This window comes from Pleuronectes platessa, chromosome 7 (genome assembly GCF_947347685.1).
Source record: "Pleuronectes platessa chromosome 7, fPlePla1.1, whole genome shotgun sequence".
NCBI lineage: Eukaryota > Metazoa > Chordata > Actinopteri > Pleuronectiformes > Pleuronectidae > Pleuronectes > Pleuronectes platessa.
In genome coordinates, this window is record NC_070632.1 from 18,888,037 (window position 1) to 18,914,129 (window position 26,093).

Sequence of the window (26,093 nt, forward strand, 5' to 3'; positions counted from 1 at the left end):
AAAACAACACCAACCAAGATATATAGATATTTTTATTACAATTATCATCTATCTTAGCCTTATATTCCGGTTTGTACATTTATACAGATTACAATGATTTGCCTATGATATAGTGAACCATAAATACACCACTCAGCCAGGCCTTTTAATACACTCAGTGTTTCTTTTAATATGTTTGCGGTGCACAAGCCTGAAAGAAAACACATTTGAAGAGCTTGGGTCAGAGTCAATTCATCATTACATTTCTGATACCCTCATGGAAAAGGTCTCTGTACCATTTACCAATAATTAAATGTTTAAGGCATTTTGGTACAGAGCATGCCATTAACGTAAGGGTATAAAAAATTGCCATTTGAGGGGTTTTTTCTACAATATATACATTCATATCCGCACTGTTACAGTTCAGATGGTGCTTATAAATATACATTACTCTCAAATATTTTCTTACTTGCAGGTTGTAATGCTACAGAAGCGAAGACCTATGAAAAATTGGTATGAGGGCTGTTGTCTTACACAAACACCTTGGTAAATTGACTCCGAAGCATTTATTAGCAAGCAGTGACAGGTGTATGTCAGAGCATTATCCAAAGCTGAGGATAGATGAGTGAAAGCCTATGAAAGTATACAGTTTTTCCCCTTGTGTCCTTTTTTCTTTTTGGACTTAGTCCATTGGCCATAATGAGAGGAAGACATGCCTACCACAGGGCTGGGCAAGTCTTCAGTGTAGTAGTGTCTATGGGGCCTAGGCTGAGGAATGGGTTGACCCAGGAAAAAGCCCTCCTCCTCAGAATCAGAGGAAGAAGATGAGCATGTGGAGCACCAGTCATCATCCCCATAAAGCCCTGAGAACCTCCCCATGGCTGGGCCTTGTAGCCCACAGTCTGACAAAGCAGAAGGACTTGGTTGGCCATGAATAGCTTGGTGACCCTTGGGTCCAAGGCCGTTCCCTCTGTGTTCCACGTTGTAGCTCATCTGGGCCCTCTCCTTAGGCAGAAGGTTAAGAGCATTGTCAGAGCGCGACTTGCGACTGTGGCGTCTCCTGTGGTGGTGATGGTGTCGACCAGATTGAAGTCCCTGGCCCTGTTCCTCGAAGTGGTACACTCTCCTTCGAGTCCGTTCACTCATGGGGGGTTGACGCACTGGGAGATCAAAATAGTGACCATTGTCAACCACATCATCAGAGAATTTGACCTGTTGAGGCCTAGACTGTGAACGAGACCTTCTGATTGCAGGGACATGAGGTTTGGGACTGTCCACTGGCCGAGCAGGCACCTCCTCCTCTGGAACAATTTCCTCCACCTCCTCGTGCTCAAATACAAGGCTCTTCAGGGAATTTGCACTTCTGTGTAACATAGAAGAGTTGAGGGTGCCCATATTACTGGTTTTGTCACAGTCTTCTGTTTCCAGTTCCTGGAAGCCTTGCAAGGAATATACCAAAGGTCTATCTCTACTATCACCATCAACTGATGCACCTAAAGAGGAGAGATAAAAAATATATAAAATGTTTGCTCATGTACTCAGGAATCTGTTTCAACAACTAATCATTGCTAACAGGTAAAATCTATATTTCTAATACCTGATCATGTCATGTCTACTCACCTGTTATATTTGAGAGAGCCAGTGAGTCCATGGAGTCTCTGACACTTTGATCTGTTTTCTTGAACTCATCTGTGATACACTCCAGAGAGTCATTGTACCATCTTGACTCCTCTCCCTGGAAGCCTCCTCCAGCCCCATGATCCAGCTCCAACTCCTGGATTTTTCGACTGCTTGCCGGGCCCGGGTGACTACCATAGGCTGAGTCCCCTAGCCCATCCTGTGACTGGGCCCAGTACATGTCAGCCTGGTACTTCTTACTAGCCAGGCTGCCCCTTCCTCCTCCACTGCCGCCACAAGCTGTAGACAATTCCTGCTTTGCCTTTGCATCCTTTTCAGCCATCCAGAAATCTGTCGGTCTGGAATCATTGGCTTGCTGAAAGACCCCGTGCTCTCCAAACTTTAATAGCAGCTGAGTCATGTAGTCTTCATGCTCAGCCCACTCCTCCTCTTGGTTCTCAGGGGCCTCAGTCTCCTCACCACGTCCTCTCCAAAAATGCTCATCAGATAAGTTCATGTGGGCCAGCTTGTTGGTCAGGGTGTCATCAGCATTTCCACTGAAGCCAGGGAACTTATAGTTGGCAGAAGGTGAGAAGAGGAGTGACTGTCTGCATTGATCAGCTGAGCGACTGCTTTTGCCCATGCGCACACTGCGCCTGGATTCACGTGAGCGTGCTGACTGGAAGGCAGAGTCGGAGGAATCAGAGGCATGTACATCTTCCCCAAGACTGCAGGTCTTTGAGCAGTAAATACGACCCTGGTGTGGCAGAAAGGGGCAGCCCAGGAGAGAGCTCTTACACTGGGCACAGCTAAAGCAGCTCTCAGTGGCATGCCAGTGAAGGCCATCATAGGTCATTTGGGCATGATCAACGCCTGAAAACGGGGGAAATGTTGAGATGGTTAGCAAAACAAATCGCTAGGCTATCATGATAGGTGTATTACTTTAACACAAGAATAAGAAAGAACTGTCTTACCAATGTGCTCTCCACAAGCCTCACAGTACTCTGCATAGAGAGACTCAAAGCAGCCACAGCAGTACGGTCTTCCATCCTTCATGATGTAGCGCTGCCCCCCCAGAATCGTCTCACATTCAAAACAGGAGAAGTGCTTCATGTGCCAGTGTCGTCCCTCTGCCTCTGTGCACTCATCAGCAAAAATAATCTGTTGACAAAAATGTTCACTGTAAGAGACAGAATTGCCATCTTTTGCCTTTCTGGTTGTCATCGGTCTACACGTTACATTGTTGTGGAATTTAATCAAGTCAGTGAGGAAGTAAAATAAATGTAAGTGCTATCCCAAAGGAAATGTGAAAAACCATAAACTTCAGACTGGACGTTTTTCCCCAAGTATCTTGTTTTTACTTAGTATATCAGTCTTGTGGGTTTACCTCATCGCAGGCTGTGCAGCGTGGTTTTAGGAGCTCAGCATGGTGCCTTCCACAGTGGATGTTTCCATCATGGTAGAAGTAGATCAAATCCACCAACAGTTCTCTACATGTGGAGCAGGCAAAGCATGCAGGGTGCCAGCACAGCCCAGGCCCCGCCCTCGAAGCGAACACGGCCATTTCTCCACCATTGATGTTTTCCCCGCACTGAAAAATCCAGACATGATGACACGATTGATTATAACACTTTAAAATCACTCTGAATTTGCACAAAATCTACAGAAACCAGATCAAATGGCTTCCAAGCTCATTTGTACAGTTGATGAGGGGTATGTGTTGCCCAGCTGCCTGTGCATGGTCCTAACTTTAGTCCTTGAGTGACCAATATTCATTCCCACTGATCTATCCTCCTTACCAGTGTATCACATGAAGAACAATTTCCAATAAGTTGAGTAAGAAAGCATAAGTGTGTTGTAAAGATCTATATCAACGGAACTAGGTTTTGACAAGGTTTATGCACATCCTTAGGCTGCTCAATGAATATTGTAAATTCTGAATGAAACATTTTCTGAGCCACCTTAGGCTGCACAGTAGATGACACTTCTTACTCCGCAGGGATACAAATCCCCAGCTTGTGTTTAGGGATCTCTTAAATAGCATGGCTGACACTGAGATCTTTATGTCGTCTTTCCCCTCTGGGTTTAGTTAAAACTGGATAAAGATGAGTTCAATACCCATGGAGAAGATGCCCAGTGAACAGGCAGCAAATCTTTAAAAAAGAGTTGGAGAATGGTTTTGATTATAGAAGAATATCTCATTGTTCCTTTTCTTCAGTCCAACATCATACCACTGGCATTGTTTCAGTCCTCTCCATATATACAGTTTTAAATAATACATGTAAAAAGGGGAACTTACATGCTCACAAATGGTGTTCAGAAGATTCCGTGGCAGCAGCTTTAATGTACCCCTCCCCAGAGCTTCCCGTTTCCTCTGGACACTGAACATATGTAGCTCCTTCTTCTCCTCCTCGCTGAGGGAATGGCAGTAACGTACCTGAAAATGAAAGTGATAAGTTATGGTTAAAAAGACGGCCAGTGTAACAGTTAATCATCAGGAATAAAGGTGATTCCTTCCTTTCAGGGTCTCGTACTGAAAAACGACTTGCTGTCCGGTTTATGAATAATTTTAGTGACCTTTTCAAATTATGCCCCTTGGAAGATCAAACTGCAAGACTGTTGGCCTCTAATAAAGGTGATTGGTAAGTATAAGTGGGCAGAGAGCATACCAAAGCATGCTGAACAAAGCCAACTCTTGACCCCAGCTTGCCCTTTCTACACCCCCCAACATATCTCCACCCACAGTCCCTGATTGAGAACTTCATTTTTACAACAGGCCTTCTTGATGTTTCCAAAGCCTTAACAAGAGGGAAAGCAGACGTTTACACAAACAAGGCCTGTGTTTAGAATGAAGCCAAGAGGACGGGCAACAAAGGAGGAAAGACAGCCAAGTTGAACTGTGGTGCCACTGTGGTGGTGGCATCACATAAAACCTCTTTCAGCCAGCATCCTTGTTGCCTGCTGAGCAGTTCTCATAAAAAACCCTGCTATGACAGGAATCCCACTGGTGGGGGCTCCCAGCAAACATCATAAAATCATAAAGTAAAAAGTCACATTGTGCCCACACTACATGTCTACACGATCGTGGAACAAAAATCCCCCAATGTGATGTCAACAAGAATGCCAAGGGCTCACATTAGTGGGATGGCATGGACATCAAGTTTTTTTTAATGCTGTGGGTTTAGCAGGCAGCAACAGATCCAGCTAGCGTCAATCTCTCTTACAGCTTGACAGAAATAAGAGTAAAACTCTGATCCCGCAATGCATTGACAACCATGCACACAAAATATTCTCACCTCATTATCATGTGGTGGCAGTTGATAGAGGAGCTGCTTGATTCTGAACTTCTCTCCTGGACTGTTGACATAGGGGATCTTATCCTCAGGCAGACAGGAGAAATATAACTGGACCTGAAGAATAAAGCATGAAGTAAGGTTATTAAGCACTCAAACACACCATATGACACCAAGTAAAAGCATTGAGACTTTGGTAGTAAAACACAGTGAGAGTAAGGCAAAAGTCATATGCAAAAAAAACTAAGCTGGGTAATCAATCTGGATATATTGCTCTTTCATTTCTTTTCTTTTTTCAAGAATTTAAAACCCAAACTTTCATCTATCGAATCCCAGCAATATATTGTCTTGGATATAACAGCCCATATCTCTGAGGACACAATCTTTTTTAAAAACCAAAGAACCAGCACATTAATTTGTGAAGAGACACATTCTGGGACAGCTCTGTATTAGATATATGGGCGACTTAGTTTGTGGAATCAGCATATTTCTAAAAGACAACATAAAGCAGTAGTGCTCTTTGATTATGGCACTGAATAAATCATTTAATTCTGTACTAAAACAAGTCCAAACAGGTCAACAGGTCAAATTGGTTTAAAGGCTGTATTTTTCCAGTCATATGTTCGTCTCAGGACAGGACAAAGCAGCCTGTTGTTGTGGCACTTTGACCCTTGGGGCTAGCCACTGGAAACTAAACTTTATGAGGGAGGGGCTATAACAGCCAGCCAGATAAAGAGGTGGGATGTGCTTGTCTTGTGTGTTAGTGGGGCTTCCTGCAGCTTTGGCTGTCTGGGGGGGGGGGGGGGGGGTTTAACAGCAATTTACCCTGACAATCAACCCAACGTTTGCCCCCCACCGTAAATTATGCACATTTTCATGCTGCTATTAGCCCTCATCCAGCTCCTTAGGGGCTGGGGAACAGTCAGCTATTGCCCAGGCCCTATGTGTTTCTTCACTGTAATGATGACCAATAATACGTGACCTATACAGGGCAATAGCTGCAGTAAAGGCATTACAGTTGACCCACGCATTTTCCAAACAAAAGGCCTTGGGTGTTTGGGCTTTAAAGTTTGCTGCTGCTACGAACCCGTCTCTTCTTGCCCACCACCCCAACATTGCTTCCATACATGTTGTTTAACAAGGGAAGGTGGATGGACAGAATCGTGGCAAGAGAGAAATGAGGAGTGAGGAGGGATTGGGAAAGTGCCACATCACACTGGCTGCCCTGCGGACACAACTAACAGTCCTGCCTGTGTGGAGAGGAAGGCTTGTTAAAAGACTGCCCCTTGATTCCTGATCCCGCCATAAGCATTAAGCTCAACCCACCAAGTCATCCTCCTAACAGAGGACTTGATAATCACAAGCAGACTTTGCCATGTCGCATTTTTGTAAATAAAAGTACACACATCCTGCCCTTAAGTGACTGCCTGGTAAAGCCTGTCAAGTCTGCGTCAAACAAAGGGACCAAGCAAAAGATTTATGAAATATGCTGTCTGTCCCATAGGCTCAATTATCCAGAGACTTAAGCTGGTAAGTTACTCAGTTATGAACTGAACAGCATTTATCTGGGCCAGGCAAAAGGGCTAGAAGGGAGTTAGAATCAGGTCAGAGCTGTTTTTATTCTCTGTCCAGAGGATACACCTGGATTCATTTTCGTGATTAGGGGAATTAAGGATTTATGAACCAATGAAATAGATACAATAGTTAAAATGAACAATATTGTGCTTCAAGTCTTATTTTTATTACTAGAGGGCCATAACTAAATGAATGCTTGTTTAATCTCAGCTCATAACACTTTTATGAATTCCATTGACAATAACAAAAATAATAGACCGTAAGCTATGTTTTGCTCACCTGTTCGGGCCTAAGGCCAGGTGGTACCCAGGCGTACTCCTCCAGCGCACAGCCTGAGTCATCATCGGACGTGGAGCTGCGTTGGAAGCCAAGGGTCAGCTTGCTGACTTTCTGCTCCATCATCAGGTCCCGCTGGCGTGCCCCACCCGGGAAGCCAGACGCTGACAATGCTGCACTCGCCAGGCTCATCAGGCTCGCTTTTTACTAGACAGACAAAGTAAAAAAAATTTAGGATGAGGGAAACAAAGAAAAAAATAATTGGGGCAGGGACAATAAGCGGAGGGAGGAATTGAGTGACAAGAAAATAAAAATTTGGTTAATCAGCCATAAAATCAGCCAGTACCCACATAATGCTATCCTCACTCCATCTAATCTGCTTCTCTCATGTCTGTGTCATTCCACTGAATGTTAACCACCAGCTGCATCACTGTCCCTTTCATGAGGCCCACAACCCCCTTCCAAAGGCCATTACGGTAAATGAGTAAGTTTTTCTCAGTTCACTTCTAGTTATGTGTTTACACTCGTAAAAATAACTATACCCTTTCACTGCTATTGTGGTGGAAGTTAAACATGTGCCCCCCTCATGTGGCTTTTGGGGATATAGAGGCCATTAGGAAATTCCCAAAGCTTCACGAGGTGACGTCTGATCTCATTATTGTGACAGTAACAAGCAGTTAGCTATTCATAAATACACACAGTGAATTCAGAGTTTCTTATATGTATGGCTGGGGAATGTTGAGCAGACTTGTTCTTTTCTAACACTGTAATTTAGTTTGCCACCAACACAAAAGTAAGCGCAACACTAGAGACTGGTTCTTTCACCTTATCTACAGAGCTTTGGTCATCCTTCAGCCTGCTGAGGGGCTGCGTCATACTTTGAGAGGGTCGACCACATGGGAACCGATGCTGGTTTGATCAGTTTAGCCATAGGTCTGTATAAACACAAGCCTGGCCTTAAGACAGGACTAACATATGGAGAATGTCCTCAAGCTTGGTCCCTCCCTTCATCTCCCCTTTTTCTTTGGACTATTTGTTTTCCAACCTGCCACATTGAGTGTCTGCTCATTCTTTCATCTCTAAGATGGACAGAGCAATGCCAGACAGGTGAAGAACTTGAGGGACGGGGTTGACTGATACTCGGCTGGACACTGACAAGGCAACAGAAAGAAACAAATAGATCAATGAGATCAAAGACTTGGACACTACGTGTGTGGTGGCAATTGTCACAAATACATTTTCTACTTATCCACACATTTGCAGAAGGGATGGTACTCAAGCAGCAATACAGATACAATAAAATATAAACCAGTGTACAGCTGGTTAAATAGTGATAAAAGAGAAAGTAATGAATTTTCAGTGTAACAAAAGGAATTCCCTTAGTTTTGGAACCAAAACCTTCTAGTTGGAAAAAGCATTTGCCATTGACCACATCACTCTTTAAATCCTATAACTTCCCTTCCTGCTGCAGTAGTACCAATCAGACATGGAGATGATGAATGTGTGTCCAGTTGTGGTCATACCTCACAGGCCAGGGGCTCTAACTGAGATCAAATGGGAGCCCAGCCAGTGTCCAGCAGCCTGGCCCTTACACCACCTCCCCCAAAGCCTCTACCCCCTATGGCTGGCAAGGGCAACAAGGGCCGCTGAGAGACAGCTGAGAAAACTAGACACACTCGAATGCAGCCTTTGAACACAAGGGTAACGGTAAAGGGGCTTGGAAATCTGCGCTCTCCCCTGGAGTGATATATAGGCCTGGTTGCCCTTGCGCATGTAGAGTTCCTATTCATACATGAAGAGTGAATAGACACATTTTGCTGAAACCAACATGGACACAGGTGTGCAGAGAAGCCACCATAGGCAATGCTTGTCAAAACACTCATATTATCATAAACACCTTGTCAGATTATTTAGTGACGACCCTCTGAGATAACAGAAAGCCAGACTCTCCTCCTTACCCCTTCACGCCAGGCATCTACTGGCTATTCATTTCAACTCATCTTCTTCAAGTCATCCACCTATGGCCTCATCACTGCCAACTACTGGCATACCCCCATCTAGTCTGACCCTTCAGAGACAATCAGTGGTGGCTATTTGATGGATTCTTGGTCTTTTTGTTACTCCATTGTATCACAAAGTGTCAAGTCAGGTGGATTGGCTTATGACAAGTCCCATTAAAACGCCTCTGCCATCCTGAACAATGGTGCCATTGTGGAGGAATCCGCTGAATACTTGTTCCATCAAGATCCTGTTCATCTCCTTTTTTCTCTCCCGAAGATGTGGTGTATTATCTCCATTTCCATGACAGTTAAAGCCCTCAAACCCAGATAACCTGTCTTCAGATGAGAGAGCACGGAGACAAATAAGACACTCTCTTGTGCTACATTGACTTTCAAATGAGACCAAAATAACCTGCAAAAATGTGGCCTTGTTTGAGAGAAGCTAGGGTTTCACGTGGGAGATGGCTAACTATAGGCAGGTTCGGTCAAGAGCCAACAGACACCAATGTCCCAGCCTCACGTTTTATCAGGCATAGACTCACTCACGCGCTACATTTTTCAAAAAGATGTTTGCTTTCACGTGCTGGCCAAGACTCTGTGAGGATGTCTCACACAGCCAAACCTGACTCATAGGAATGTTGGGCTTGAACTTCAGCCAAGCTCGCGAAGAGGAATACAGGATGTACACAGCTTGGTGTTAGGCCAAGACCCTTCTCATACAACCACATCTGCTCGCATGCTAATTTTTTCTTTTGGATGTCATGCAGCTCATTTCCTCTGACTTTGCCCAGAACGCTCCCTTAACTTTTTGAATGGCAGAAACACTGAGCCAAATAACCTTAACCATGCTTACACTGACTTGCCAACTCACTGACTCATCACTTGTGTTGGCTTTTAAAAGTTTTCTTCATACAACGGACGGTTTGTGAGATTTGTTCTTTAAACTCTCCCCTCTCCCTGTTCCACTCCCCCTGCCCTGCCCTCCTCCCACTAGCCAGACCCCTGCAGTCCTGAATGTTTAACAGCCTCTCACTCTTTTGTAAAGGGGCTTGTTAACATGGATCTGGGAGCTCTAGGCCTGCATATCTGACCGATCTGCCCACAGAGGGCCAGAGTCTAGTGGGGGTGTTATCAGGTTGAGGCTAAAATGGGGTGAGTGACATGTATGAAAATGTTAATTTGTCTTGTTCGACAAAAGGGAAATGTAAGTCAAGGCAGGTGAAAGAGGGAAGCTCAAACACATCCTCGCCTTGAAAGGTTTTCACTGTATGAAGATTTGAAAGCCTCCCACTAGTATGTAGAATGAATGAAGAGATCTGTGTCGTCAAAAAAAAAGTGCACAATGACTTAGTTTTGTTACCCTGAAAGCTTCTATTGCCTCAGTCTCCCTGTAACAGACTCAGAATGAGTGGGCGAAAAAACGTGATTCATTAAGGAACACCCTGTAAATACAAGATCCTCTGTGAACTATAGGATAATCTTATTTATCAATTTAAGGAATATAAACCTCTCAGAGGACCTCATACAGAGACGGACTAAAAGAAAATACAGCCACCAGTGATATTTCAAAGAGTATTCAACACTTCCACTCAAGTCCCAAGTCCCTAAAATCCAGAGTGGAGCCACGACTTAACAACCCCTGAGAGAGTGCACAGGAAAAATAAGCAGACTCTGGTCTGAATTACTGTCTATATTCCTCTAGGAGGTGGATGATGGACATGCACACAACTCAACACAGTATTCTCTGTCAGTTTGGACCGGCCCAACATGTTTAACTTGGCTCCTGCTAGCTCTGCAATGCAGGAAATGGCTCTAGTTAAAGAGAAAAACAAGGATTCCTTGCTTACTTCAGCTTGAACTCAAAAAAGTTACAGACACTTTTTGTGTTAGACATGATATGTCTTAACTGCAGAGAAAATACATCATATTATTTCCCTCCCGGCACCTATAAATATCTTGATGTGACAAGTGTCAACCGCTCCCTGTCAACTGTTGGCACTTAATTTTTTAACTGTATGAAACAAAAGCTGATGGCCGGATCAGATTTGTTAAACAATTAGATTGTTGTGTAAGCCAACAGCCTCATGCACACCTAAACTTGTTTGGGGTTAAACATGTGATGAAAGATCATATAAACCGACTGAGCATCATTAAACCAGGAACTAAAAAAAACAACACTGAGGGAGGAGATGTTTGAATCCATCTGTTTGAAAGTCAGACCAGAGAGTATTGCTCGGTTTAGGCAGTGTTCTGGTGCTACATGAGTTTGGTCAACTTCCAGAGGCCTCTTTCGCGGTGTGGAGAGTGTTTTTTCAAGCCCAAATGGATGGGAGTGACATCCCCACAGGGATCTGCACCAGGGAGACCACCTGCATGCACCGGCCAGACTGAACTCTGACTCTACATACACGTGCTACTGTCACGTAGAAGACATTGAACACATCTAACCCTAAATCCTTGTGGATTCACTTTGCAGGGTAGGACATTACTCACACCTTGTTCACCTTAATTGGAAGAAAACTACTTCGAAAAAAAGACCATGACTTATAAATGAGAAGTTGCTCTGTTTCCTTTCTAACTTTAATATGCTGTATTTCTTGTAAATCATGCAATACTGTGATTAATAATTAAATCATCCACCAATTAAACTAAGCAATCCAAAAGATTCCATGTAAATGTATATCGGCATCAGAGACATTTCAGGATGGTTTATGGTGCAAAACTTTAACATCCCGACTTCTTTAAACAACACATTATTTTCCCGCTTCACTACAACCAAAGCCTGTTCCTTTGAGAAACCTAATTATGTCTTTCTCAGTCATTTCCCTGCAGGTCTTACCTCAGTGTAGGCCAAGTCTCCTGAGGTGGGCAGAAAAAAGGATTCTGATCACCACTATATCCAGTCCTAGATTCCTCACCGGCCTCCGGGCTCCATGTCTGTGCAAGATCCTCAGAGCTCTGATTCCAGGACAGAAGCAGTCAGCCTCCTCTACCCGAGCTGTCAGCACAGTAACAGCCCATATCAAAGCTGAGGCTGTAAAAAGTCAGGGAGATGTCTGTCTGAGTGCGTGGGAGACAGTGTTAAGAGGGGTGTGTGCGTGCGTGTACATGGAGGAGCTCAACCAGATGGTCATCCCTCCCTTGCCTCTCTCACCAACCATTCCTCCTCCTGCTTCCCCCAACCCAGCCCTCTTAACCTCAGCCCGCCCCCTTAACCTCCGAGCAGCCAGTCACCACAGGGTATGGAGGAGTGAGGCGTCTCTCCTCCGCTGACCCTCCCCTCATAATTCGACCATATGCTCCTAAATGAGAACCACCGGTAGAGCCCCAGTTCACAGGGACTGCACTTTTAAGTAGCACATCAGTGATGGCAGAGCTCGTTTTACCACACCGACCGCCTCGTATCCACAACAGCTTTCACATGACATTCTTCTTTCTCTTTCCCCATCGACAGCTCAGAGATGTGGGGAAGGTGGTGGCTGTTAAACTCAGGATTTGGTTTATCTGGTGGTTGTCCCTCTTTTTTTTGCACCCCAAAATGTCCCCAAGTTACAGAGAGCTGTTTGTAAACTATGGCTTTATGATTACATAGTGGCTGCTGGCTTGAGTGAACAAAAGATGCTTTATTTATCCCTTCGCACGTCTACAACATTCTGGCTCGGCCTCACATAACCCTCCGCTCTTACTGAATATGATGTCAGCAAGTCTTAACGAGACAAGCTGACAGGCCTTTGACATATAAATCACCGAAATCTTATGCTACCACAAATCTGTTTTTATCAGCCAAACATGATCTGAGTGAGGGTGTAACATTGTAAAGCTCAATTTTGTTACATTGTACAAATTATGAACTTGTAACTTTATTATAGGCATATGTAAAGTAAAATTGTAAATGTAATGTTTCAAGAACATAGCTAAATAGAAACGCAACAAAAAAACACATGATAATCAGGTCACAACTAGGCTTCAGCAACTCTTTTGATAATGTTGGTCATTTTTAAAGCATTAACCCACTAGTTCCCTCTTAGATCTGATGATCTGCTGCTTTTCTTTGTTTTTTATCATAGTTAAGTGAATATCTCTATGTTTTGAACTTAGAATGTGATTATCTCAACAAGTTGCTGGATACGTATACTAGGAATTTTAAGTTACAGCCCGACTTCAGCTCATTTGTATTTATCTTCACAAACCTAAATAACGAGAATCTTCAAACTTTTTTGAAGCAAGCTTTAAAACCAACCTAACAGCAGCTTATATCCAGGCTTTCTCTTTGCCTTTATCATGTACTAAAAAGACAGGAGCTTAAATTACAGACGTGTTCTTTGAAACCCAAATGCACGTAACGACTCATCCTTTGAAACTCCCTTCGAAGGACACAGTTGACCTCTACCTCTCCTTCACCTCTCCAGGAATGTCAGAGCGTGATCTCTTCCTGTTGCCTCAGAAAACAAAAGTGAGCAGTTTAAGTCGAATCCTGAACAGTTGCACCTTTTGCATCCTTTTGTGGTTGTTTGGTTGCAATGTCAAAGTGTTACTTTCTCCCATAAGGACGTGCTTTACAGCGAAAACGACTATTCTTGGATAAATGCAGCTTTATCCTTTTCACTGTGAGGTTTTGTTGAGGAGGTTTAACATACTTGTAAGACTGTAAAACAAAGCCGTGGCACATTTTACTAGGAAGCAAGGAATCTATAAAACAGCTAAAATTGCTCTTTTGAAAAACATTTTAGCAGCTGTTTAATTTTGTGGCGATGACGTCAGGGTGTGATTCCGTGAACTTGAACACATGCAAGTAGCGTTTACACCATGGGGGCCGATATAACGGGCTACATGAAGACTACCACGGTTGTGTAGTGGATGCAACTTAAACGTTTGACAAATGTATCTTCGAATAACATTGAACGAGGCAACAAGCACTGTCAACTTCACCATTTAGCCAGCATCCACACAATACTCACTGGTGCAAATTCCACAGTCTCCCTTAATCAGATAACTGATTAGCTGATATGTGGAACTTTGCATGTAGACGATGATGTTCTGCTGCACTAACTGGTCATTAGACATTGTAGTAAGCACATGTTGTGTAATCGAAATGTCAGAAAGAGAAGAAGAGCAAACCACGACCACTCTTACCTACGTTAACACACTTGCATGACTGACAGTGTTTGATGGTCACTTTCCCCATCCTCTGCATGCTCACCCACTTCACACTCACACCCTTATGTGCTAAAATATCACATTGTGGGCGATGTATGGGGACTGTCATCTCACTGTCATTTACATTTAAATGAAAGGCAGCTTAAAGTTTTGTCCAAAAGGGAAACATATAAAAGAAGAAAATGGGAGCTAATGTGCTTTTTTTTTGCAGGGCACATGTACTGTATACGTGTGGGTGGGTGTGCGGACAATGCCATTGTAGCAGCCAAGGCCAGGAGGAGAGTAACCCTTTCACAGCAAACTTCAGGCCTTTGTTCTGGTCCAAAAGACCCAGCACCCCGCTCCATTAGCAAGTCTTAGAGGGGAGGGAAACACAGCATCCTGCCCTGGAAGGGGGAGGCATTAATGAAATGCAAAGCTTAGATGGTAAACTAACCTGGACAAAGGTTGCAGACTGTAGTTGGCCAAAGCACTATGAGGGAACAGAACTGTTCAAATAGTTGGAAAATGTATAGATGATCAGAATCATTATTCCCTTTTGACAAAGCCCTTCCTAAAAGAGTTTAGCATCATTTCGTTTTAAACTTCTTTGAAGTTCAAATGTGAGAACTTCTTACACTAAAATAGCTAAACAATGGCCTCTGGCGATGAGGTTTGGACAAGTATTTAAAGACATCAGTGGATTATATTTAGTCTCTCTAGTTGTAAAGAATAACAGCATTCTGAAAATCTGTATGAGTTTGCACGACTCCATAGTTAGAAGCAGCAGGCCGCACAGTTCAAGGTTCGCCATAGATAGTTGAATAATATAAAGATGGACAAGTCATGCATCCCTGACCCTTGACCTTAGAGAGCACCAGATGACCCATAAATCTATGGCCCCGGGGCTTTACGGCCCATTCCCCTGTCATAGCCACAATGACCTGACCAGCACCTCACACCTGGTCTACACCTTCTCACTGCTGTAAAAGAAGTAAAAACACCACTCTGTGCAAGCAGCAAGGTACTCCAGGACCAGCATGCCCTGACAATAACAGGACAGGGATGGTCGTCGTCAGTACCAACACCCACTAAAAACAATAAAGCTGCATTCTTCTCTGGTCTAAACATGTCCTAGAAGAAGAGGACCCATAAAATGAGGCATCTTGTCAAAGCTGAACCCGACGATATCTCACGGTAAAGACGTGAACCTGATGTGAAAGATTGAGCGGAGAGGGACTCTATCTTAAATTAAAGTCTCATGTAATCTGTTTGAATTAGTCAAAGTTTGGTCCAACGACATCATAAATTGGGGTACCAAGGGGGCAAAGGGAGGGTCAGTCTCCAACTTACCTTCATTGATGACCATTGTTGAGAATAGCTCTCACTGGTGTGTGAGCTTGCTTATAAAAAGTAGGCATTCTCAGGGTTTAAATGACTTGCCAACGGGTATTAGCAGGACACAGGCCCAACAAAAGCCTCAGTTATAAAGGCCAATAAAAGCCTATCACTCTACTGTAACAACAATCCTTTTTACGCCTTGAAAGAGGGAGGAAAAGGTCAACTGGTGGAGCAGTCAGCGCATTGATATTGACTTAGCTAGATTGGCGCTGACAAACTCAGGTCAGACTGTGGGCTTGTTAGCCCTATAACCCTCACATAACCCCTCTTTACTGTTTCACTCTGACACATTGGAGGCAGCCCAGGCTAGAGCTTAGATCTGAGCTTTGTTTCTGACAAGAGACATTTGTAAAAAATTAAAGCGAAATATCTACTCACTTGACACTTGACCTTTCTTAAGATCATGTGGCTCTCAAGAGCGCAGAATAGGGGAAATCAAAATGAAAAACAAAAAGATATTGCGGTTTATCGGCCCCAATTGGTAATGAGATTTGGTTCCATTTGTACTTTTCAACTCTGCCCGAAAATCTAATTTTCCCACTTACCAAAGAAGAAAGGTCACAAAGCTTGAATCCTAGGTCTATAAACAAGCTGTCTGTATTTAATTATTAGATTACAGTTTGTAATGGTATCGTATAAAACCAGCACAATAATGATTGGGTCTATGATGTCAGTTATAATAGTTACATGGAAACAATCAGGGAACATCTTACTTATCTACCTATTTATTACTGCTTCAGGTAATTTACTGTAGCCCTGTTGTGTTGCACATGATGTAACACAACATGAATGTCCGGTTTCCATAAAGCAACCTGTACGACACGACATGTCTCTGCCAAACAAAGCCCGGTGTCAGCACACTGGTGGTTTCTTCCCTTGATCATAAGTACACTGCTCGCTAACCACTTTTCTAAACATTGCAGAGATGTACGATCGGGACAGGTCATATTTCACCCTCAATTTGACATCCTCTCACCTAGTTGTAAAAGCCGGACCTCATTGGGAACAATGGGAAGTGGAGCGACAGAGCACCCGGGGCTGTTAAAGGGAGGAAGCCCCTTTTATTTGAGGACACTATAACTCAACAAAAGCCTGTGGCTGTCTACGCACAGAGCAGGCCAAGGATGAATGGGCTGCTCTTACACTACACACTTGTGCTGACAAAAGCACTGGATCGGCAAAAGGCCACAGCCTGTCCTGTGTGGTCTCCATGGGCAAACTGGGATGAATATAGACGTAAAATTACAAAAGATCACCGATAACACCTTAAGCCAATGAATTCACTCCACATGACTCTGTTTTCACCATCATTCTTATTAATTTCTTCAACAAGACTTCCCCCATGAGGACACTGTCATGTCTTCCATCCATCCATTTTCATGTAAGATGAAATGGTTTGATCATTCCAGTTGGAGCAGCACCCCATGAACTTCCAGGTTCAACACTTGTGATCTTTCAGACTGAATTTTAAGCTTATGACCTCACACTTTCAGAGAGTCTAAACTCGCACAAGCGTTTAAAACCTCACACTTCACACACATCTGGGCTTTTCTCCCCCAAAGTTAAACAGTATATCCCTCATATGGCAAGAAAAGTATTTCCTGTGTTTCCAGCCTCGGGCTCAAACGGACACACGAATGAGCCCACCGTAACAAAACAGCCAATATACTCGGGGCCCAGAGTGCTACGAGCAATTCATCGTAGGACAGGATGCAGTCTTTAAAAAAGAAAAGAAGAAAAAGTTGGTAATTCCCACACGTGGAAGCATTTTCCTGAGCCGCACGGCTTCAAAAGGCAAACCATGGAATCCAACAATACTCTAAAACAGTTAAGAGCTGCTCAGTCAGGATCCCACTAATGATTAACATTCCAGGAGAAACACTCTGTTACAGTCTTTTTAGAGGGTTCTAATTAAACACATGCTCCAATGCCACAGCATAGAGGGAACTCAGAGCGGGGATGCTTCTTTCCAGATCTGCTTAATTGGACACAATATAAGTCATTAAGGTGGTGGTAAAAACATCAGAAAGACCAGAGGAGAGGCCCAATCATCTGCCCTGTAAGGCTCCCTGTTGCTCTGATGTTGTTGACCCTTTAACCTCCTCATGTGACTCACATTCAAATGTACAGAAGAAAAAAAAAGAGTCCTAGACTGACTTTCATTATGAGACCACTGGACGTTTAGTCCTAGCTGAGGAGACGTGTCTGGATGTTAGATGTTTGTCTCGTGTTCAAATTTCTGAAAAGCATATAGATGCTATGCATGTATAAAGGTCATACATCTTGGGAGGCGAGGCTACATCAAATTATCAATGCGTCTGTTTGAAACCCTAAGTTTCTCTCCATGTCCTCTTTGGCTTCAACATAAAGTTTAATACTTAAGACATAGTGTCTGTAGATGAATCGCTATGACATTATTCCTTTGGAAGTTGTAAATTGGATGGGATACTAGAATGACAGCATGTAATAGGAAACAAGTGGAATATAGTACTTTAGTATATAGTATAATTTGGATTTTTCAACATTTTAACAAGATTGTTGGTTTATATTATGATAGTAACTACTTATCATAAAAACTAATAATTAACAATTCAAGTCAATGTGCATTAGCCTCTGCTTTGTCTACCGTATTTTCCAAAATTTGTAATGTGTAAAACTCACCATGTGAAATTCTTTCCCTCACTTCTTTTATTTTTATGTAAGACCATAGGCTGCTGTGACTCTTAAAACTAGAGTTGACTACTGATCGTGGAAAATCTTTGGATCAGATCAGTGCATCTGTACCCAAACAGTCAATAGTAAAGGAAAGGAATCATAAATTCCACATGAAGATCAACTGGTTCTCTTTATGTAACTGTGTAAATTAGTTTGTCTGTATTTAGGTCTAAGGAGTTCTAGTCTGGAGCCCTCAGGAGGCCTTGGTCAGTTTCACAGATATACAGGCCTGACTAAGAGCCGTCAGTCTCTGTGATCTGTCTGTGTGTGTGTGTGTGTGTGTGTGTGTGTCTCTGTCTGTCTGTCTGTCTGTCTGTCTGTCTGTCTGTCTGTCTGTCTGTCTGTCTGTCTGTCTGTCTGTCTGTCTGTCTGTCTGTCTGTCTGTCTGTCTGTCTGTCTGTCTGTCTGTCTGTCTGTCTGTCTGTCTGTCTGTCTGTCTGTCTGTCTGTCTGTCTGTCTGTCTGTCTGTGTGTGTGTGTGTGTGTGTGTGTGTGTGTGTATTGGCACAATGTATTAGTAGAGTGGAAAAAAAGACACAACTGGCTGCTTATCACCCTCCTTCATTAAGGATACCAGTCCTCGAGGGCAACTCTTATTCTTAGACAAATCACGTGTAATGCGTCTGTTTGGGTCTCCACCAGTGTGTTATTTTTGGAGCTGCTAGGACTGAGGTCACTAATGACACCCAACCACTTCCAGCCAGCATAAGAGAACATGTGAGTGGGGGCAAACAATGTTTGTGTTTTCAAAAATAATAATCCTCCCCATAAAATCGGAGCTGCTTTTTTTATGCCTTCTCAGTATCATAAAACGTTCTCCCTTGTAATGGTCAAGTATGTGTGTGTTTGCCTACGGCCGGGACGCATGCACAGATGTGCACATCTGGTGAGCCACTGCTCTTGTTTTCTTTGGGAGCCCAGCCCCTAACAGGAAGACAGTGCGAGCATAGCAAACAAAAGCCCAGCTCTTTCAACTGGCCTCTCACTAGGAGCTGCCGTCAGGTTGTTGTGGCCAAATGAACTGTTTCTGTGCCGGCTCAGTGGGACCATTGTTGGCCTCAGGCTGCTGCTCTGCAAGACATGTCCTCAGCTGGCCTTTGTCAATATTGACCAATCTTTGTATTGTGCTTCAACATCTATCTTTACTGTGCTTACTATTCTCAGATGATAATAATAATAATACATTTCCATGCAATAAGCCAATTTAAACAAATGTATTGTAAAAAAGCATTTGAATACAATGTTATCAAAAGAGAGACAACAATGATAACATGATACAACAGAAGTGGTTAGCCACGGTAGTGATGTCAATGAAAAAGAAAAAGTACTAAGAGGCTGAATAGGTTCTTAACTGAGTTTGGACACGTTTTCCTACATTTATTTGAATACAATCTTTTAACAAAGACTTGTCGTCAACAGAAAATGTCGGAGACCACACCCTTGGCCCCATTACCCAGAAGTTATATTAACAAAACGAATACGCGCAGCTTAAATAAATAATTACTAACACTACGCTAAATATAAATCATGGCACCAACAGTCAACTTGGTTAAGGGTCAATGTTGTTTCGATTGTATTCATTCTAATTCCAACAATAAAAAACTAAAGCCAAAACTTTGTATTTTGAGCTGACAAAGTGTGGTCGTGAACGGTCATGAGACGTAAGTAAGAAATATCACATATATTTATTTTTCTTGCCTTTTACAACTTGAGTGCTCACTGCTTTGCACCTATTTCCATTTGAGTCAGGCATCTTAGATGGACAGTTTGTATTTTGCATGAAGAAACTTTCAGGGTTTTCAGTTTCTGTTTTGCATACAAGGAAGTTAAATCCTGCTGAGCACCAGGAAGGTATTTGGATTTAGATTGGATCCAGACTCGGATTTGAGCAAATGATAAGAATCACAAAAACATGTCCCTTATCAGAACTTCAGTTGTCATAGATTTGAAACCAACTCAACTGGTTGTTAATAAGCACTGGCTCAAAATATAATAACTGTAACTGCAGCAAATACATAATAATGATGTCAATGTGCAAAGCCTCTGGAGCAAAACCAGAGTCCAACTGAAATGGGAGGAAGACCAGAGTTTCATTATGAACTGAAAATCCACTGTATAAAAATCAAATGTTTTACAGTGCACTCACTACTTTTGATGGATGAATGATCTTTAAATATGCTAAATATGTGGATATGTATTGAAACGTTGCTTTTTGTTTGTGTTTCTTCTTATAATGCATTTAACTTGTGAGTTATTAGACTTAAATTGTGTATTTAGCAATTTTGGAATTGGCCTAAACTCGTTCTCTTGTTTTGCAGAAATGTGTTTCCAAGCCTGACTAATGAAGGTAGTTAAAAAAAAGACAGGCTCAAAGTTTTAATGAGTAAATGTTCTGAGAGGAATATTCTGGCTGATATCCAGTGACTGACCCCATCATCTGTAACCTCTCTGAAAAAAATCCCAGGAAATACCTTTGTTTTCAGCATCCAAAAATCCCTTTGCCCTGCAGAGCCCATTTTCTAAACCCCATTGACCTTTTCCATATCATCCACGCTCACTGACTCCACCCCTGTGACAATGCCAACAGGGCAGGAGGAACAAGAGCCACAGGAAGGGGAGAAAGCGAGAGAGAGAGAGAGAGGGGGGGTGGTATTTTACATTTTTCCAGCCAAGAGTCCGGAAAGCTTTAACTGAATCCCCTGTTGTGTGCCGGGGAAACGAGCTGGGCTTTTTAATGACTATCTCAGAGTAATGTGTTTTCTTTCGCTTCCAGCCCTGTGATGCTGTGATTGTTTGGATGGATCCCTGTAGATGTGGAGGGACGGAGAGACAAACACGCCCTCCTGCAGACAGCCATGTTTGTGTCAGGTAGGGTCAGAACAACTCTCCGGCAGCTCCGTCGCTAAAGCTGCTGACATTTGGCGTCCTAACACGTGTTATTCCCCTTTATCAAAGACAGGCATATTTGTAATAAGCACCTCAGCAGCACTGCGCCGTGGTTATTATCCAGTCAAGAGCTGAGCATCGTGTCTATACATGGTGGTGATAATGAAACATGTGTGTTGAGTACGGCTTTCATCATCGCGGTGGTCTCGTGGTCGGTCCCGCAATTAAGCCGTGTGGTTACGAGAGATCTGCCGGGGCACTAAAATCCAGCGTGTGAGCCAAAAAACGTTTTTCCTCTAACATCATCCTGCAGCTCCCTAATAAACCGAGTTGTGCCTGCAGGCGCAAAATCACTAACTACCTTTAATCACTTTAGAATAATGCTGAGCATGTGGATCCAATGTGTGCCACCGCTTCAGGCCCATCCCACCGACTCTCACAGACACGTTGAAAGTCACCGGCGAGGGACTTTAACCACACGGCAGGCACAAAGGTTATAATCTCTCCCACAGACAGCAACATCCACAGACCGCAGTGTAACAGTGCCCCGAGTATGACCGTCCAGGCCACCGTCCCCTCAGCCCAGGCCCAGTGCCCGCAGATATCTGGGACCACCGGCGTTCAAACAAGCCATATTTCATCCAGCCTCCTGCCAACCTACCACAAACAGTTTAGAGTCGACGGGGCTCTGCTCTCTAGAGCTTATCTATGGCGGCCCAACTCCGTGCCACATCTCCCTGTCCAGAGCCATGAAAGACTGGCCTCCTCTGACAGCTCCTCACAACACACGGCCCTGTCCCGCTCTGCTTTTAGCCCGGCCGCTGCGGTGAGCTGCACCACGTCTGGGGGATAAAAGGCTGCCAGAGTGTTTGGCTTGCAGGCGATTTACACGGACGCGAAGGTGATTCATTCTAGCCTCGCACAAACAGGCCTCTGTGTACATTTCACTGGTACTGGGTTTTTAAATCAACAGTGGAAAACGTATACAGACGGGCACTGGGACTTATATTCTGCTCATTCCCACTCAGCTGGGTGTCTGCCACAAATCCAGGCGCTCTCCCAACACGTACAGAGAAGCCATAGACACACAGAGGTGGACACTTTGTCTCTGTCCATCTCAGACAAACACACACACGTTATCATGCGTCATCTTTAGGGGACTCGCCTTCATTTCCCGGAGACTTACCCTAACCTTAACCTTAACCACTGATCCTTAACCTTAACCACCCCTAATGGAACCACCTGTCCTCAATGACTGTTTTTTAACCTGAAATGTGTCCCACAAAGTAGTCTTAGACAAAAGACACACACACACACACACACACACACACACCACAACATGCCACACTGTTTATGTCTGAGGCCGACTTCATGTCTGCGATTTGTCTCCACCTCCACCCGTCTTGCCAGGCACTAAGGGAGCTAATGTTATAGCTAGTTTCTCAAGTTGAAAGCTGCATCATGGAGGCACTCAAACCAAAACACAGACCTGTCTGTATATCTGCTGCCCGATCCTAAATCCTCCAGTTTTATAACAATGCACTTTGGTGCTAAAATAAACCATTAACATGATCCCCATTTACTAAGTGAGCAATCAAACACACTCAGCCGAGGAGAATCTGGACTTTTTCCGTTGCTGCGTCCAAGAAAAATGACGATAAGACCAGTCGTTTTTATTTCCCTTTCACTTTCACACACAATCTAGAACAAAACGTTTTCTTTTTTCAAAGTCGTTTGATTCTATTAATACGCACAATTCCCCCAGAGGCTCCGAAAATGAGATGTGAACCATCGCCGTTTGACACGGGAGGCTGCTCCAAAGAATCTTAAATCATTACGTCTATAAATAACTTAAATCATCAGAGAGAATTCTCACCTGCAGCGGATCACTGAAAATACCAGCTCAGCTCAAATCTCCCCCACATGTCTCGCCTGCAAGATCATCTAAACATTAAATAAGTGCAGCTGCGAAGTAAGAGAGCCAGATTTGTGGATATACAATACGTGAAACAACATTTAGTGTGAATATACGTGCATCGTTCATTAGAAAACCTGTGGAAACAGAATGTTTTCAGAACGTGCAGGATGTCAGGTTAAGACATACACGCTGTCATTTGACCATGGGCCTGGAGTATTGTTGAAATCAGCCTTCATGCTCAGCTGAACCTCACAACAGGAAACCTGAAACACTTCTTTAAAACCTCACAGTTACTCTGGATGACAATGTAAAGTTGTCCAGGTCATAAACTCAACACTACTGTTCAGTTGCTGGGCAGTGAGGCCGTCTACCTCTATTCCAGCCACTAGGTGACACCACCACCTTGGTTCTGTGCTCTCTCTCTCTCTCTCTCTCTCTCTCTCTCTCTCTCTCTCTCTCTCTCTCTCTCTCTCTCTGCACTGGACAGTGTCTGGAGTGAATGTTGAAAGTGATATAATCATGAATCTAAGGGACCAAAAAAAGCTACATTTTGAAGTGGCATTGTGGAAATGGTGCAGAACGTGCAGCTTATCTCCCTCTTTAATGTTAAAGCGATCCAATTTATAATTAAAAAAAAAGTCCCATCCCCTTCTTGAATTGTCCACAAATCCCTACCAACATCTAGATATTTAACGTGTACGTGTGAAGACATGTCCTGGGCCTGCTCTGCACCTATAGCTGACAAGAGCAATGTGTTTGTGTCAGCTGTGGCCATAGTGACAGATCTCAGGCCAGTCTCACTCATGCAGTCTGAACCAAGTAGATCTGTCGTTCTGTCATCCTGTCAGCCCCCCCCCCCTCCCTCCTCAGAGGACACCAACAGGACTCAATGGCTCATGGTGATATTTACTGAAAGCAAAATATAAAATTCAGACATTCTTGGTTAAATATGGCAGTGTCTGCTCTTCTATGACACTTTTGATCAAAGATGAGTCTGGAGATGTTGTGGGTGCGTCTTTGTTTTCCAAAACGAAAACCCTTCATGGCAGGTTTCACTGTGAGATAACGAGTGAGGAGTTTATTTGAGCAACTTGCAGGAGCTTTTATACAATATCTGTGCATCATAATAAACCACTTTGGCTCCTTTTTAAAAGCATCCTGGGAGATTCTGTAGATCAAACTATAAAGAGAGCCAGCACTGACCGAACAATGTTGTGAATAGCAAGTTGACAGATGGATTCCCTTGCTTCAATAAAACTTTCCCAGACTACATTTGAGATTAAATGCCTACGTTGTTATTCCCCAAGTGGGTTTAACATTATCCACCAAGGCTAGAAATGAGGAAAGTGCTAGTGACTCCTCTTACTGTATATTTGGCCGGGGTGTGTGACCACTCAACAGCTCTCCTGACAGCTATAGAGCCCTGCGGTGGCGCACAGGCAACGGTCACGGAGCGCAGACCAGTTGTCACCGAAGTGACAGGCGACAGCTGAGTCCATACATCTGGAGGCCCCGGGGACTCCACACTCTCCCACCAGCCCCACCAAGTTTTTTTCATCAGTGGAGAAATGCAGTCACTGTGGCTACACGCGCACGGGACAGTGAAACGTGTCTCTGCTGCGTAAAAGCGCAAAGCGACGTTTGAGGATGAACTCATTAGATCCAGTTTGTTGACTTCTTGAGCTGACATCAGTACTTTATCAACACAAGTTATTAGTGAGGAGGTTATATGAGCTGCATTCTCACTTTACACATGTGTTTCTGTCTTATTAACGCAACCAATGTGGGTCAAACTGGACCAATTAGAGCTATTTCAACGCGTAAAACTTCAAAATAAAGTTTGCCAAACAAATCCATTGATAATGAACATTGTGAAAATAATGTCCAAAGACAGAAAACATGCACTGACTTGATCCACTCACCCTCCAAAGCGTTCAGTCTCAGTAAAACCAGTATCCAGAACCAATATTCCTGGAGTGAGAAGGGCGATTCACGCTGCGTCTCATTGGCATCGGATGAAAAAGTCCCGGTAGGAGGGTGCACCACTGTGCCGCGCAGCTGAACCCAGAGCTGTGCACAGCGATAAGCTTTGAAGCTCAGATGTTGTTGTGAATAGAAGAGGAACACTTGCAAAGAGAGAGAGAGAGAGAGCGAGAGAGAGAGTCTGGTCTGACTTCATATGTCACCACATCCCGGTGATCCCAGTGGCGCACGGTGCGCTGTGGTGCTGCTCCGCTCGTCGGTCATGGTGAAATGACATTAGCGGTGCGCCCTGCCCATTGGCTTAAACCAGTGGCCCCCACCAATCGTGGAGAGAGGACCAGTGCGGAGCAGAGAGCGGACAAACGCTCCTGTGAGTTTGAACTCCTGCTGCTGTTAGTTAAAGAGAGTGAGTTAAAGAGTGAGTTAAAGGAGAAGTGTTTGCGTAATTTAAGCGCTTGGAAACTACTAAGTGAGTTAATCTTCTTTTGATGCCTTAACTTATTGGCTATCTTTACCTCCATGTAGACTTTTGCTTTTATGCTTTCTGAAATGAAAAAATGCATTTTAAGATCCTATGTTTCTCAATTTAAATATTTGCATCTCCATCCTCTCATAATTTTTTACACCAAGTCCAAACTATTATTATTTTATTTTGGTGGTCTCCCTCTTGCCCCCAATGTGAAATATTCACAAGGCCTACTTTATGTCCTCCCACACACTGCATGTGTAACCCTACCCCTATAGCAGGTCATGAAAGGTAAGCCTATATGCATACACTGAAAAGAGGCTTTTACTTCACTGTCTATTGAGACAAACTGTTCTGGGATCATCAAAGATTTGAAGACAGCGGCCACCACCCATAAATCAGTGCATGAACACAATACAATAACGACCGAGGTTTGTTATTCAAAGTTGTCATACAAAAGGTTGATCTGTGTTGATAGATCCAGCCTAATGTTTTTGTTGATTTTCTGACATAATTCTATCACAGTCCGAGGAGCTAAACCCTGTTTTGGTTTCACATGAACTCATGCGCTGATAAACTAAATAAGGTTGAGATACGTTTTTTGACTGGTGGACCTTTAAAGAGCTCCCTGACCTGCCGCGACCCAGATAAGGTCTTTCCGTGACATCCAAAGTGACACCGTGCCCCTGGACAACTGAACCAAATCAAGATATTTTGAAGCTTTTGAAATCAGGATCTTATTACATCTTTGTAATTAGGCCATCTCTCTAAAAGGGCAACACTCAGACAGGAGAAACATGAAACATAAATGTGACAAATACACAGACTAAATGTGTAACCTTTGACCTT

The 26,093-nt window shown here is 43.5% G+C and overlaps 1 protein-coding gene across 2 annotated transcripts; it reads right to left on the reverse strand.

The window, feature by feature from the left end:
- Positions 1-14: 14 nt before the first annotated feature.
- On the reverse strand, positions 15-25,062 carry prickle1a (prickle homolog 1a). 2 transcript variants are annotated; one of them, XM_053427542.1, is made up of 9 exons: positions 24,718-25,062; positions 11,580-11,774; positions 6,744-6,947; positions 4,893-5,006; positions 3,896-4,033; positions 2,984-3,187; positions 2,571-2,757; positions 1,600-2,469; positions 15-1,472 (listed from the first exon to the last, which is right to left on the reverse strand). In XM_053427542.1, the coding sequence occupies exons 3-9, from the start codon at positions 6,930-6,932 to the stop codon at positions 613-615; spliced, it is 2,562 nt and encodes an 853-aa protein (XP_053283517.1). In that variant the 5' UTR covers positions 6,933-6,947; positions 11,580-11,774; positions 24,718-25,062; the 3' UTR covers positions 15-612. The 2 variants fall into 2 exon arrangements, with proteins under 2 accessions (XP_053283517.1, XP_053283516.1); XM_053427541.1 differs by lacking the exon at positions 11,580-11,774.
- Between the last annotated feature and the right edge of the window lie 1,031 nt (positions 25,063-26,093).